The 16,572-nt window shown below is 40.0% G+C and overlaps 1 protein-coding gene across 1 annotated transcript; it reads right to left on the bottom strand.

Annotated features, from left to right (window-relative positions):
* Nucleotides 1–224: 224 nt before the first annotated feature.
* On the bottom strand, nt 225–14,575 carry LRRC8B (leucine rich repeat containing 8 VRAC subunit B). Its single transcript, XM_037500472.2, has 2 exons — nt 12,437–14,575; nt 225–4,999 (listed from the first exon to the last, which is right to left on the bottom strand). Exons 1-2 carry the CDS (start codon nt 14,573–14,575, stop codon nt 4,727–4,729), a joined length of 2,412 nt encoding a protein of 803 aa, XP_037356369.1. The 3' UTR covers nt 225–4,726.
* Nucleotides 14,576–16,572: the final 1,997 nt, after the last annotated feature.

The following is a 16,572-nucleotide window of genomic DNA, read 5'->3' as shown; positions in this document are numbered from 1 at the left end:
AAGTGCACTCATGAACCAATCCTGATTTCAAGGGACTTGCTATTTGGGGAGCAGCATGGCCCATTTTGAAAACTCATATACTATTATGAAATTCACATGTAAGTTTAAAATCTATCATTTGGTGAATAACAATGCAATGCATGGGAAGCAGAGAGAATCACTTTTGGAAATTGGTCACTGACAAGTGAACACAGGTGAAAAATTAGTCAACTTCTTTTGACATTTAATGTTTTTATTTTCCATTTATTATAAAAATTGAATTCTTAATTTACACAAAAGGTACTTTAAAAACAGTAAAGCTTACCAAAAACTACTGAATCTCAGGCAAAGGGATTTACCACCAAAAAACAGATTTACATGGTAAACCTGAGGGCCAAGAACATGAAAGTCACAACAGAATCTTATGTTTTCTAAGCATTAGTTACCAGAAGCAAAAGATTATGTACATGGTTCAAAATAGGTGACAAAATAACAGATTCTAGCCTGTACTGTGAAATTAACAAAAGAAAATGTCTCTACTTCAAATTGGCCCATTATTTCACTGAGAGTAAAACTTGGAAGCGTTTAAAAATATTTAAACAAATATTAGGGTTTATATACAACACATATATGCACAAACACATCTATTCTGACTCTATGCCCCTTTGTATTTTTAAAATTACACCATCTCTGTTAGAGATAATATATAACATGCAGAAGGCATTCATATTGTTTTTTCTCAGCAGTAGTGTATTATACAAGTCAAATGCAAAACTTAAATATGAATTAAGTTCACCTGGAAGCCATCTCGTATCAGTGCTTTCGCTCATATCATCTATGTTAATGCTTTAGTGTTGTGAAATTGTTTCATATAAAAATAAAAAAGTTGAAGAGAATGTAGTCCTTGACAGAAGGTACTTATAATAGATAGTTTCCAGTGGATGCAGAAGTGATGGACCAGAAACAGGAAGAACCCAATTAAATAAGACTGCAGTAATTTCACTGCTTCAGCTTTCATATCCAGCAGAAGAAACAGTTATATCCAGGGCACTTTGCAACAGTTACTATTTTATATCATTTCATGTATATGTCTTCATAACACAAACCAGGATGCAAAATAATTCCTCCCCATCCGCCTTTTCTTGTTTCCAGAAAGAAATAAACAGAGATTCTGATGCAATGTACAGTTATTGAAAACAAAATGGATTTACTTAAATTTGCATGCTTTTGGTAAGGATGAGGAATCACTGTTCCATTCAAAATACCATCGGGATGGGGATGGGTAAAATAGAACTACTCAATTACAGGGTCTGGCGTCACACCCACCCACCCCCTGCCATCCAAGCTCAAGTTTCACTGCACTTTCTCTAGCACAAGTATATTCTGTTACTATACGTTTGCTGATCAAATTTAAGGACATGGGTGAATGGAGAGGAAAAGCAAAACATTTATGTGAGTAGGGTGATACTGAGAGAATGGAAAGATGGAAAGAACACTTTATCAAAAACATATAAGGAAATAAAACTATAAATCCACAGAATAATTGTTTGATTATTTTAATAGTTTCTGAACCCATCAATATTATATAGTATTTTAATTAAATATACAAAATTTGCATCATGAGACACCTGATGAACAGAAACACACATTTTCAGTCTCACACAATGTTATGAAAATAAGTAACTGAAGCTCACGAGAGCACATAAGTCAGAGCTATGTCCCAGCGCTGAGATCTGAGCACCTCTGGATACCCTGTTTAACACAATCGTTGGTTAAGTGACAGTGAAATATGGTGACATCCAAGGAAGGAAGTTAAAATTGAGAATGGAGACACCATATGTATGCACACCTAGATCTACCTGACATAGGTTAGGGAAGGAACACTACACCTTATCGGAAATGCTCAAAACCAGTCAGGTCCTCAGGCTGAGATCGAGCACTCAGATTTCTTTTAAACATTATAACTAAAAGAACAGAACTACTAAGAGAACAGAAGTAATGAACATAAAAGGACATCTCAACATTCGCCTACAACTGCAACTTTGGAAAAAATAGAAAACATCAAAAACTAGTAACATTTTGCTTATAGGGGGGTGTGTGTGCGCGCGCATGTAAATCAAATGAACCAATGCCATTGCTAACACAAGCTATCACCTTTGTTTCAAATAACATCCACAATTATTTTTTGGAAAATGAACTACATATTCTTGAAAATCAAATGCCAACTAGTCTCAGAATTGTAACTAAACAAGCTTCATTTTCTTCATTTCAAGCTCCCCAAATGAATATGAACCTTTGCAAAATGAAGAACCGCTCCAACAATACAGGTGGCATCAATACCACATTGTGCATGTCAGGTGGTGGTCTCTGAGTTGACTGTTATCAGTGCAACACCATTTCAAGTGCTACCTAAACACTGATGTGTCAGATCAAAATAAAAAATGAAATCTAGAAATTATGGCATCAAGAACAATTCCTTGCAACAGGAAATATATTTATATATATATCCTAGGGGTAGGAAAGCAGTTTGCAATGTTCATGGTGGATCCTGATCGTGAGCTGTTTTCAGAACTCTAGCGAGGTGATAAGGAATATTTAGTCAATCATTTTGACACGTTGATGGAACCAGTGACTAGCCATGGAGAAGTTCTTGTTTGGGGAGGGGATGGTCACAACCCTGAAATTTGCCTTGAAAACTTTATGGAAGTTTTCTTTATGGAAAACTTTATTGAAGAGGGTTGGATATCTCGTACAAAATTATGGCTAATTATGTGGCCAAGACCACTTATACACCTCTTCACATATTGTATTCATGTTTCCAGAAGGAGTGCACGTGAGAGTTCTAGTGGGAAATGTTAAAATGACGACTCACATGAAAAAGCACAACTCCAAATCCCTGCAGATAGTCAGAATCTGTTTTCTCAAGTCTTAGAAGAAAGTTTCATTAAGTATACCTGGGTCCCTGAGAACTTGAAAGTTCTGACTAAAGGCAAGTTTGGGTAAGAATTACATTTTTACACTGTTCCGTCTCATTCAGAACCAACAATAATGTGTTAGGCAGTTTTTGGTATTTTATATATTTGTAGCTAATACAATTCAAATTCCATTTGAAATCAACAATTCTTTTCTCTGAGTTTCAGTGCAAGGGTGTGAGGAAAATACATTTACTATAATTTGAAGACTCAATTTTGTCTTTCTGGAGTGACAAAGCAAGAAAAGACATAGCACACATCACAATTCCATGTTTACAGTACTCTTTATCCATAGTGTTTTCCAGTTTTGCCTACGTGCAGTTAATAGATCACTTCATAGTTACAGCCAAAATGAGATGGCATCATCATGCCTAGACCCATTAGAGAAAAACACATTAAAAATGTACATTTCCCCAAAATGAGTCAATTTTATTCATTCTACAATATGCATGATAATAAAAGGCCAAACACAAAGCTCTTTATAAAAACAGAGCAAAATGTATTCCAGCAAAGTTAGACAATGGCATGAGATGAATTTCAGTTAGATGGATCTATTTCTTTGTGAGCTTTGAGAACTCATCTTAAGCACTGGATGGAGGCTGAGTGTTTTACATTATCATCACATCTAACTAGATCATGCAGATGGAGCAAAAAAGGTATTTTGCTTGAACTCTTAGTGAATTTCTACAAAGTGTTTCAAAATCAATTTTAAAGATTCAAATCTGTACCTCTCCCCTCGATCACAGTTTTTGAATGAAGAATTGTACCCGTACAATAGCACAGCAACCAGGGAAGAGAGAGGTAAATAACTTGGCCATCCTCTTCTAAGGAAACCCCCCAAATATTTAAGGGCATGAAACACAAGGCTTTTGTTATCTAAAAGTAATTAGTGGCAGAGTCTGAGACATTTTGGAGAAATGCACATAGAGAATCATCAACAACCCAAACTAAGTAAATTCTTAAAGAAGTATGTCCTCTGTGCCTTATAAAAATTCTCACAGATTTTTGAATCCAAGGTTATATATTAGAAAATAGTCATATGTTTTACATTTAATACAAAATAGCAAATAAAAAGACTTTGATGAGACTCAAGAAGATATTTTAGAGAATTCATTAATTTTCAGGAAGCCCCGAGGAAGACATGTCCTATGTGTCCTGCTCCGTCTATGCAAAGGTCAAAGGCAGGCACTTTCTCAGGGTTCATCATAGTTGTTAAGAGAAAACCAGATTAAGGAAGACTTGCACAAAATAGGAAAGGAAGTAAAAATTCAGCCAAGAAGGAATTCTGCCAAGCACAATGCACCCTGACTAAAAATATCTAAGAACATAAATCAAAGACAGTGCTGAGTATACATCAAGGAAATTTACATGATGAGTTTATGGTCGGGATGATAAATATCAAAACAGGAAGTCAGTTAAATCAAGTGTGCAAATAAGTATTGGGGGCTGGGGGAGGGAGAGGAAAAAGTATATAATCTTTAAAGTAAAAAAAAAAACTTGCAAAGTACAAATTCAGTAATTTCACATCCCTCATTACACTCTTGAAGTGTAAGTCTTACATCTCAATTCATTAAAGATCAGCTATGCACAAAACTTTAGTTCACTGTTAACACTTGTCACCTGTTTAATTTAGGGTTAGCTATGAGTTGCTTTAACAAGACATTTGGTTATAGTCAGAATTAATTATTATCCATTTTTCATCTTTATAACTTGGGAAATCTTAATTCTCAATTAATGCCCTGGGGTATACATTTAAAAATTATTTTCTCTTTCAGTCAACATTTATCTAAGCATGTCTGCAAACGCTCTGTTACAGGGAGAGGAAGAGTATTAAGTAAATTCTCTTCGACAACCAGGCAGCTCCGTTTTAGGGACTGACAGCCTTCAAGTTCAGGAGGAAGTGTTTCCAGGTAATTACCAATGAGCTCCAGATGAGTGAGGTTTGACAACTCACCCACGTGAGGGGATAAACTCGTCAGGCTATTTTTCCCCAAAAGTAAACACTGCAGCTTTTTGCACTGAAACAGCCCTTCTGGAAGCATCTCAATCTGGAAAGGGAAAAAACAAAGCCTGTAAAATAGGTTGGTGATGATCTGTGCTAATAACACATTTTCTATGTGGTAAGAATACGTTTTCCCAACAACGTTTCTGAAGGCTTACAGGGATACATATAACCATGATCACAGATTCGCAGTAGGTTGAAAAGATAAAGGAAAAAATAAGAATAACTTGACCAGAAGTGAGGATTGAGGCTCCCAGGAACTTTTACATCATTGTTATCTATATAGAGAGGGCAACAAATTGGACTCTAAACATCCTAACCAGCAATCAAAGAAAACCTAACCAGTTACATGCTCATTGTTCCTAAGATAAAAAACAAAGCAGTAACTCTGGAGTCATAATTATTCTTGAGTCCTAGTTCAGAAATAAATTGCTCTCAAGAGTCCTCATAGACTTCACTGTGTAATGTAATTAGCAACATCCTCAAAAACATCCTGGGAACAGAAACTGGCTATTTCTTAGTGTCTTGCCGTATTCTGTTAAAACAATAAGTTGATTGAAGCAGAAACAGGAAGAGGTGCTGACACACATGGGCACACATCATTGTCCTCATGTGCACCCCCATAACTATGAGCCCTTCTCCCTGTTCTCTGGCAGTTGCATTTAAATCCTATCACACAAAGAAATAATTTCCAAAATGACAAGAAGCTCTTAAGAGGTTAATTCCTAGAGCTGCCCAACCGCTCTGCTCCCCTGTCTGGTGGGCGGGGTGCATGTGAATGTCTAAGGGAGCCAAGGTGCAGGCATGATGTGGAGCTTATTGAGTGAGGAAAGCCTTGCAGAGAAATCCAAGCATGCTCAATGCCCTCAACTCTCATCACCACTGAGGAGTGAGCTTGACCAGGCAGAGCTGGCCTGCACACCTGCCCTCTACTATACAGGTCAGGGATGGGGGAGCTATTCAACTATGAAACAACGCAGGCTCCTTGGTTCAGGAAGTATCTCTGAAAGAAACAGGAATGAAAGAGGTGTGCTGTGAATGGGCCTGCTCTGTTGGGCTGACATTACAGCCCCACTGAACCAGCTCTCTGCTAGTTTCCAGAACTCTCCGAACTCCAACTCTCCAAACATTTTCTGTGCATTCAATTATAGGAGGAATATAGGAAACTGAACCAAGGGTCAGGAAAAAGACAAAACCTGCAAGCTGACATAGATCTGAGGCATCCAGAAGGGGGGGCGGGAGGGAGAGGGGTCAAAACAAGGGAGGGAAGAGCACAAGGAACTGTGGTGATGGATCATGGGTGCCGTGGTGGTGGGAGGACTGTACTGGGGGGAGAAATCAAAATAATTTCAGAATGTGTCAAACTGACTCAAAATGCATAAAAATAAGCAATGATGTAAGAAAATAAAAAACAAAAACATTCTCTATACAAACAGATATATAGTCAATGGCATCCCAAAATGCTCATTATGTTGGAAACTCCCTCTCCTCATCATCCACACATACATTCAGTACTGGAGAGACCTGAAAGTAAATCTAATAATCACAGTGGCTAAGGCTGACATTCAATATATTTTTGGTGCACCAAAATACTAGGTATAAGCAAAGAGAAAAATGTTCTGTTTATTTCATCCCTTTCTCAAGAATGCAGATGTCAAAACAAAGATTTGTGCATTTCAATACAGAAAGACAGTAGAGAAATGAGAAGAACGTAACCTCTTCTAAAGAGTCATCTGCGGCTCAGAAGCAGAGCAGGTGACTTAAAAGTGGAAGAAACAATCGGTGCAGAGCAAGGCGCTCAGGGTGAGCCGGCTGCTAGCAGGAACCAGCAAATCCGCTGCAAAGACGGAAGGCTTGGCACATGTGTGGTCAGTCAGCTTGTGCAGAGAGCTTTCTGATGGGCCAGGCTCTGAGCTAGGACTTAAGAGAAAGTGCCGAGCAAGCAGATGGGACTCAGCACCTCAGTCTGACGGGGATGCTTGACCTTGGCACTGTGACATTTTGGGTGGGATAATTCTTTCTTTGGGTAACAGTTGTGTGAATTATAGGATGTTCAGCATCCTACATCTCCCCACTAGATGCTAGTGCCATCCTTAGCACTGACAACCAAAATGTCTCCCTACAAATAACTCCTAGCGGGGCAAAATCACCCCCAATTAAGAAGCACGGATCTTACGGAAGAGAGGAATATCAAACAATGACTAACTAGTCTGCAGAGAGTGTTATGACAAGAGTGCCCTAAGCAGAGCTGCCACAGGGGACCCCACATCCTCCCTCTTCAGTCAACTTCCGGTGCCCAACAGGTCTGGCTCAGCAGGACTGACCGCCAACAGGGTGCACATCCAGAAGCCACTGCCCTCATGCTCCTGTCTGGTCATATTCTCAGCAGCTTTCTTTAAAATCTCTGAATTTATGTTATTAGAGATTTCTCAGCACTCAGTGCTGAGAAGGATTGCACTTGGCAATAGGAACAACCCTCTGGGATCAGACCTGAGGACAGAGAGTTTAGGCCCCCTCCACTGTGGGTCTGCTGTGGAAAGTGGGTCCAGGGCCGGGTGAGAGGCACCACGTCCAGGGCTTCAAGTGTCCATCTCAGCGTCCACCCTCAGCTAAGACAAGAGACTGTAATCCACTCGCTCAGATTCAATTTTGCTAAAGAAGGCTGTTGGAGATTTGAGACTTTCTTTCAACTCAGCAATTTTGTCCTGAAAAAGCTATCTACACATTTAAAAATAGTTCGTCTCGAAGCTTGACAGAACACCACACACATTTTGCCTGGACCAGTACTTTCTATAAAAATGTTCAGATTGCATTTATTTATACTGAATTCACTGATCAGGTTCTTTCTTAGATTGTACAATACATAGGCCAGAAAGGAAAAAGGTGAACTTTAGTTAACTATTGATTTCTCCTCAAAGGTCAAAAGAAATGTTTACAGACTATCAGGAAAGCGATAAACTTTAGAAGGGGCTTATGGAATAAATTAAAAGCACATGCATAACTAATACCTTAGAAAGTAATAGAAAATACAATAATATATATATTAAAAAAACCTAATTGATGCCCACTGCCCCTAACCATAATGTGAGGTTTTCTTTTCTTTTAGGGGGTGGGAGGTAGAGGGCGGCACTATAACATGCTGTCTCAACTTCAAAAAGTCATGGCCAGGAACCAAACTGAATATTTCCATTTCTCACAGGTGCAGCTAGCAGTGAGCAGCTTGCCCCTAAAACACACCAAGCTATAGCCACAAAAGGGATCGTAAGAAGGAATTTCTATATCACTTATCTCTGGCTAGAAGTCTTTGAGTTCAACAAATGTACTAAGTACACAAATGTCAAAGTAAGTACAAATTAGAGTGATTTTTATCATTTGACTGGAGTTATTAAGTCCTCCTATTAGCTTGTGATTTCCCCATTACATTCCATACAATCTATGCTCCAATCCCAGTTTGACACTGGGCTAGGTACGATGGAAGGTGCTCTCCCACCACACCCCCCATGAATCATCTGGATTGATGCTCGTCTGAAAGAGCACTGGGAAAGGGGTCACCATCCAGGTAGCATCAGACCTCAGACAAATACTCAATCTCATTTTTATTATCACTAAAATGAGAGCAATAGAGTAGTAGCAGAAGTTCACAAAGTTTTTCTCTAAAGCACTGGGACAATAAATAGGTTAGACTTTGTGGGTTAAGACGCAAAACTGAAAATATCATGTAGGTATTTACATACAGAGAGAAAAATGTCCTCAATGGATGAGGTTCAAAATAGAAGACCAACCAATGAGTACGATATTTTTTCATACAGGCACACTAGTAAGAACAATGGAATATATTCAAGGATGCTGAAATTTGAATTTCATATCATTTTCATGTGTCAAAAAATATTATTCTTCTTTCAATTTTTTCCCCAGCCACTTGAAAACTAAAAAACATTCTTAGCTCAGGCTGTGGGTAGACTTGGCTGCCAGGCTGTAGTCAGCTGACTGTGCACTAGATGGTCATACTGTTCCTTTTAGATATATGAGACTTTGTCTCTTGTTTTATGAGTCTTTTCTCTTACCCTTGGTTTTCATAATTCTAAATAGCCCTTTCAAGCTCCAGTGTCACCACAGCCACTATCCAATGAATCAAACATGAACTTGACTGGCAGATTTCAAGGCATTCTCCATTCTGCCCCATCTTGCTGAATGTTCGCATCTCTTATTTGGTCTGCGCATGCCTGTTGCAACCCTTTGTACTTGACCTCTATCTTTTTCCATTTCCCCAATCCAGTATTCTCAGGGTATGTTCCATGTAACACTCTGCACAAGGGTTACAATGAAAAAGAGAACCTTGCTCGAGTACCTTTGGTAAATGTTGCATACCGTATGTCTCTCTTGGTGATATGTTTATATATTAAAAGCCTCTGAGAAATCCTGCAGCAAACATGATTTAAAAATGTTGAATGCTTTTTGTGATAACACCTATTACTCTGCAGTAGGAAAACTCTGGAGTGCCTTGGCAATAAATAAATGTCCTTTGGGGGACTCACCAGCATCTTCAGTGCCTAGAGAACTCCCTAACTTACCTTGGGGCACTAGGAGGGCAGCAGAGCCCTTCCCACTAGAGGAACTGAGAACAGCACGCTCGTGAGTCCCCAGCTCACTCAGAGCTAGAGTGTGGGCATTCATAAGCTCTGTCAACTAGGGGCTCAGAGCTGGATTTTAATGGGTGCCAGACCCAGACACAAAGAAGCAGAAACCATGAAGAACTTATTCTGGGGGATATCAAGGGCTGCAAGAGCAGAAGTGAGTTTTTAATTGGCAGGGTCACCAAGTCCCAGGTATCTTTACCATTTTGATTTTGTGCCATGATTTGGGCTGTGGTCCTTATAGCTTTTTATTTGTGCTTAATTGTTTCTGAAGCGTGATTCTGTAGCCTTTGCAACAGGAGATATACTATATCCTTTCAATCGACGCCTTTTATACTTAAACCCAGAGTTAGTACTTCTTGCCTTCATCTACAAATCAGATACACTGCCCAAATCTTAGAAGGGTCTTTAAAACCTCTTCCCTCAAGAATCTTTGCCAATCTCCATTTCATATGGACAAATCAATTAAAATTTCTGAGTATATGCATGTATAAATGCATGTGCACCCAATTTGATATTTTATTTTCTAATTTTCACAAGTAATTTGGTCTACTTCCTAGAATTCATAAGATTCTCAAAGTGAGAAGAAACCTTGAAATTAGCTAAACCCCTATATGAAACAGGAGTCCCAGATTCCCATTAACTAGATATCTATTGAAGCTGACAATTTATGTCTATATATTGTTTCAATAGCAAGAAAATAAATTCTCATTTCTCAGTTCACATTGAGTCTTTGGACAGCTTTTTTTTTGAAAGACAAGAAATATTCTCCTTCCTCTCCAAGCTTGAATATGTATAGTTATTCCCAATAAGTCCTTCAAATATTTAAAGACCAACATGCTGGAATAAAGGCTCTTCCTTCCCTCCCAATATGTCTCATCATTGGCTAAACTGTCCATCATAGAGGAACTTTCCATCTGTCTAGTCACTGTCTTCTGAATGAGTTCCAGTTTCTCCATGACCTGGTTAAATCTTTTCATAGTTCTGAGGAGAACAGTTTGTCCATTCAGAAGCATTATGTTCAGCTCAGTGATTGCTGGTAAGCAGACCTCTGAGGCAACCCAGCTGGCCAGAAAGTACCTTCCACATAAGACTTTCCATGCATTGTCAAGTTGCCTCCCTTACTAAAGATGTGTCTTCACCTAGTCTCTCTTCCAGACGGTCAAGAGGTCAGCAAATGATGTAAGAAGTACCAATGACCTTAAGATTTTATTCCACTGAAGTGGGGAAAAATATTAACATGACCATACACTAAAATAATTCATGATCAGCTAACAATTTAGTCAGATACAACTTTCAAAAATTCATGTATTAGTTAGCTTTTACTATAACTTAGTAGAACAAATGTCTTTTAAAATAATTATTTGTACTTTATATATAATATAGATTTAACAGTGCAAATGTAATGAAAATATGAATATTAACTGGCTGCATAATTGTCACTAATGAAAAACCTTTAGTGTGGTCACCAGACTAGCAGCATCAGCTTCACCTGGGACTTTTTTTTCCACCTAGACCTTTTTGAAACAGCAACCTCTGGGGTCCTTCATCAGACCTAATCAATCAGAAACCTGGGTGTGAGGCCCAGCAGTCTTTTTTAACTAGTCCTGGTACGCATTGCTAACCTAGGTCAATCCTCCAGGGTTTTAAAACCTAGGACTTCTTTATGATCTGAAGATTTATGATCTTCTTTATGATCTTTATGATCAATCAGATCATAACTTCTTTATGATCTGAAGATTTCTCATTCATGTCAGCATGGATGCTCTCCTCTTCCATGTGAGTGAAGTTTCAGAGTTTTAAAAATCAGCATGAATTTTGCTCTCCTTCCCCAACTTCACTGGTTCTTCTCTAACAACTCACAGTTCTCGAAAAATAACGTCTAGTGATTAATGTGTTTGTTAGCCAACACCATGCTCATCGCTATATTTAGCATGAAATATGAATTACAAAAAAATCTAGGAGTGAATACATTTTGGGGTGTGGTAGAAGAAAACAGTTCCCACTTTCAAATAGAGGAAGATCAGTTTCATCTTTTGGCAGACCTGATTCCTGACAGGCTGTTTTATTCTTCCCATGTGGACATTCCCACCACTCTCTTGTGCCTTCGTCTAGCATGAAAATTTTCTTTTTCTCCTTCCTTCACATTGTAACCTAGGAACCTACTCATTTATTTTGTTTTTCCTTGTTTCAGTGAAGTTAAGTTTTCCTTAACTTGGCCTTACTGTTGCAAATTATGGTTCACTTTTTAAGCATGGATGCTGGCAAAAGCTTCTCAGAAGCCCTACTGTTGCATTATAGAACCAGGCCTTTCATTTTGAATTGCCTTTTTAGAGATGCATGTACATTTCAAGTCTTTCTTACTACATCACAAAAAGTTTATGAATAATTCATGATCCCAGCATTTTTAACAGAAAGTTCTCCCGTGACAAATTTGGAAAGCTGCAAAGTTTTATGAAACTTTTTAAGTATGTAAGACCTTTCTAAAATGGAAAATAAGCTCCGTCATAACTAATCACTTTAAATACTTTAACTGTGAAGTTTATGTAAAAAATGGGGAAAGGGACTAAAGAGAATATTGTTGAGCAACTGCCACAAACCAGGAACTGCACCAAATACTTATGTATTTTTTCATAAAATCTCCATGACAACTTGTAACTTAGATCAAAAACTGATGCCTAGTGTTGGTGATTTGTCCAGGGTCCCGTGTCTAATAAGTGGTAGTCAGGTAGGCTCAAGGGGTGCTTACTTAGCGTGACTTAGAGGCCATTTTCTTTATATACATTACATACTTGCAGCATTAAACGTTCAAAGACTGGCTGAATAGAGGGAGGAACAGATTTACTTACATTGTTGTTGGTCACAGCAAAGTACTGCAAATTACTCAGATACTGGATTTCTTCTGGAATGAAGGTCAGGTGGTTATAGCTTAGATCCAAATAATATAGTTTGGTGCATAGGAAAAGCTGCAGGGGCAGATTCTCAAGATTATTATGGTCCAAAGACAGCTGCTCTAGATTAGATAAAGCCCCGATCTGGGCAGGAATATAAGCGATGTTATTGTGCCACAACTTCAAGCAGGAAAGATTCTGGAGATGCTGAAAGCTAATGATTTCTTCCACAGTTTTAAGGTTGTTTTCCTTTAGATCTAACTCATGCAAATTGTTCAAGCTGAAGATGGAGTGTGGAATGCGTTCTAGGTCACAGCTGATTAGCTCTAGGCTTTTCAGATTGACCATCTTTTTCAAGTTGTTCAATACAACCAGTTTGCTTCCCTCGTTATCGAGGGACAGCTTCTGCAGGGACGGCAGGAGGTCTGTGATGACCTGTGGGATCCGGGAGAGGCTGCTCTTCAAGTAAAGGGTCCTCAGGTTTTTTAAGTCCTGAAATCCCTCTGGCTGCATGGTACTCAGCTGCTCGGGCAGAACACAACCCGAAAGATAAAGTTCCTTAAGATTCTTCAGGTGAAAGACCCAGCGTGGGATCTTCCCCATTTCAGTAAATTTCAGACGGAGGATTTTCAAATTCTCCTCTAGAAAGGCCAGCGCGGGATGGTCTATCACCAATGACGAATGGTACACATGAAGCTCCTTGAGGTTGATGAGCTGGGAGACGGATGAGGGCAGCTTGACCTCAGGGATAAGCTCCAGGCTCAGCACTTCAATTTCAGTCAGCTCAAAGACATTGTCTGGAAGACCATTTAGCATAAAAAGATGCAGTTCTACCTTGTCCTGGGAATTCTTCACAAGCTTACTTTTCAGTTTCTCCACCGTCCACTCGTTATTGAGGTTGATCTGTTTCAGTTTGTTCTCGCTGACCTCCGACAGGAATATGGAGAAGCGTTTGGAGTAGAGGGGGTCGTACTGGTCAGCCAGGTGGAGGATGAAGGCAAAGTCGTTCTTGACATCGGGGATATCACTGTAGTTGCTTTTTTCTCTCAATGCCTCAAAGGAATATTGCTTCAGAGAACTCCTCAGCATCCACCACAAACTGTAGGAGGAGGTGAGACCATAAAGTATAACTAAAATGACATAAAACGAAGCCAGGACTTTAAATATTTCTGCCAAGGAGTAGACACATTGGTAGCGCTTGTATCCTGTAAAAGCTTGCACATCCACAGAACAGTCAATTTCAAGAGTGATGTAGGTTAAAAAGTACGGAACGTAAGTTATGATCAGGAGAAACAGAATGACCTTGGCGATTATCTGCTTCAGATAGACCCTGTAAATGATGTCCTTCTGCTCCACGTGCTGACGGAACCTTTTCACCTTCTCGAAGATGGCCTTGGCCTGCTCACCCTCCTTCTTGTCCAAGACACTGGAAGTCGGGCTTTCTATGCTCCCAGATTCCAAGCCAGGCTGTGGGTAGGTCAGCGACTGCTTGTTGGAATCGACATCTGCGGAACACCCCGAGGACGAAAGCAAAACCTTGGCCTTGGAGAGGGTCAGGGGCCTCACGGACTGCTCGGCCACAGTCTCTGACAGGGCGCGGGTGGTCCACGGCGAATCGAAGCACTTGTGGAGGATGGTCACGAAATGCTCGAGCCTAGAACTGGTACTGGGGTAGTGAAGCCAAAAGTTGCTGCAGGCCGCAAAGATGAGTGTGTGCAAGAGCACCAGGTAGGGGAAAAACTTTGCGAACCAGTGAAGCTGTTTCTCATAGCAGACGGCGTCGATGTAGGAGTATTGCTGGCGGTGAAGGTCGTTCTGTATTCGGAGGGGGAGGGGAAGCGGCGTCCCTGAATCCGAGGACGCGTTGGTGCTGGCTTTCAGGATGTCCCAAGGCACGGCACAGTGATTGTCAAACTCCACCTTGCACGGAAGACAGCACAGAACTCTGCTCTGCGTCAGCTGCAGGGCCCCAGCCAGCACGGCCACCAGCAGCATGATTAGGGTGAGGTAATACCAGAAGACGTCCCACCACGGCTTTAGGATGTGATAAGATGACTGCGCATCTGCTAAACACTTGAGCTCTGTGAGTGTAATCATGACTTTCCTTGGAGGAGTACAGAAACTGGAAGAGGAAAATAAAAGAAAAAGCACTGAAGCAAGGATCCAAACGAAGCACTGACTTTATACCTCTACTCCAGTAGGATTCAGCTCAGGAGCAAGGTGGGGAAGGCAGGGGTGATCAAGGGGTACAAAAAGTCTTCTGATTACATTTGAAACTTTAGGCCATCCACACTAGGCACCAGGAAGTCCCTCAGATGAGAGACTATTTGGTGAGACTGTTCCTCCTGGATCTTGACTGCATGCTAAGCTATTAAAAAGCAGAAGCCAGATTTTCTTCAATCAACATCAGGAAAACTTATTCTTTGCTACTAATATTTGACAGTCACAGTTTAGACCTTCCAAAGGGTCCCAGTAAGCTCTAGTCCACATTTAGCCACCAGGCATGGAGCATGTTTTATAATCTAAGAGTTGTGTGTCAGCCACTGTAGGGACCCTCTTTTAAGCAAGCACTGCTTTATAAAATTATTCCTTAGGATTAGCAGGATCTACCAATTCTGTGTTCAAATCCAACTGAGTTGGAAGTTCATGTCCAACTTAGCATACCTAAAAGTTAACAAATAACAGTAAAGGCTTAAAAAGGGTGAGGGGAAAAATAGTTTGAACATTCTACTGTGCGGCAGAATAGACTTTGATGCTTTGATAGCAAGATACTAATAAGATAAATGATTAAAGACATAACCACTAGCCTAGGTTTGCCTTCAGAGAGCAAGGTGGATTCTGCATTGTCATATTAAAAGTATTCAGACAATGCTCTTTTACCAGATGGTTTAGGTAATGTTCAGTCTTTCATAAATCATTTTAAAAATTTGCCAGTTACCAAAATCCAGACCACCTATGAGATGCCCAAGAGTAAGGCAGATAAAAGAAAACATTTAGATTTAATAATATATCTGGTTAGAAAAACAATAAAATCACAGTAGTATGGCCACCTTTAGCTGGTGGTTCAGCTCCAACCAATATCCAAGGACTTCACTCTCAAACTCTCTTGGGTTTGAATTATATCATATCCCTGGATCTCAGTTTCTCTCTCTAGATACCTTACTGGTAGCACCCCCAAGAGAGCCTTTTTTGCTCTCACCAGTCCTCTTTCTAGAAACTGGTAGTCTACCTTGAACCCTAGAATCCCATTACAGAGGCGCTGCGATCTGTTAATAAGAATCTTCTCTTTTGCTGGCCAGTGTCAACATATTTGTGACCACCTGGTCCTGAACCCTAAACCTTCATGTCCTCCCATTTGTTAGGCCCTCCCAGGACCCTTGGTTTTAACTGCTGAACTGGAGTGTTACTTTCTGTCTCCATCCTCTCTGGGCATCATACCATCTTCTATGGGTTCAACTTCCTCTTAGGACCTGCAACTTGATTATATAACTCTCCAGGGCTTCCCTCCTTGACTCTGGTTTAGTGGGTCTATTTCTAACTCTCAACTCCTCCCATTCTGCCTCACCCCAGTGCAGTTAACCATAATTGTGTGTCAAGACCAGACTAAAACCAAAACAAGAGGATTTTGAGACAAAAAGAAAGTACTGGACTTGGACTCCAAATTACCGTAAACGTGACTGAAGGGGGAATGGCAGAAAACTGCCGCATGAACATGTGAAAAATACCAAGGGATTTGACTGGATGTAGATGTACACTTAAAACTAATCATGTGGTAGCTATTGTGCTAAATTTAGCTCTGCACTATATTCATGCTAAATATATTATGCTAAATATACCTTTGTGCTATATTTATGATAAATAAATTATGCTCAATATAACTATGACTATAATCTGTGCCCATCGTAGCAGATGACCCCAGCTAAATGACAACAGTTCCTTGCCTGCCTGATGAGCTCACCCCCAGAACCCAAAGCTCAGTCAGGCTAAAGACAAGTGGGCAACAAAATAATCAGGAGCTCCCTGTCTACAAACTGTTTGGTATGGAGGAATGTAGTAATTGATGCTATGTGGCTGGGATAAAAGATGATAGGGGA

The sequence above is a fragment of the Talpa occidentalis genome, unplaced genomic scaffold, assembly GCF_014898055.3.
Source record: "Talpa occidentalis isolate TD23 unplaced genomic scaffold, MPIMG_talOcc4v2.1 talOcc4.9, whole genome shotgun sequence".
Taxonomy (NCBI): domain Eukaryota; kingdom Metazoa; phylum Chordata; class Mammalia; order Eulipotyphla; family Talpidae; genus Talpa; species Talpa occidentalis.
Note: the sequence above shows the minus strand (reverse complement) of the source record. Positions and strands in the feature narration are given on the sequence as shown.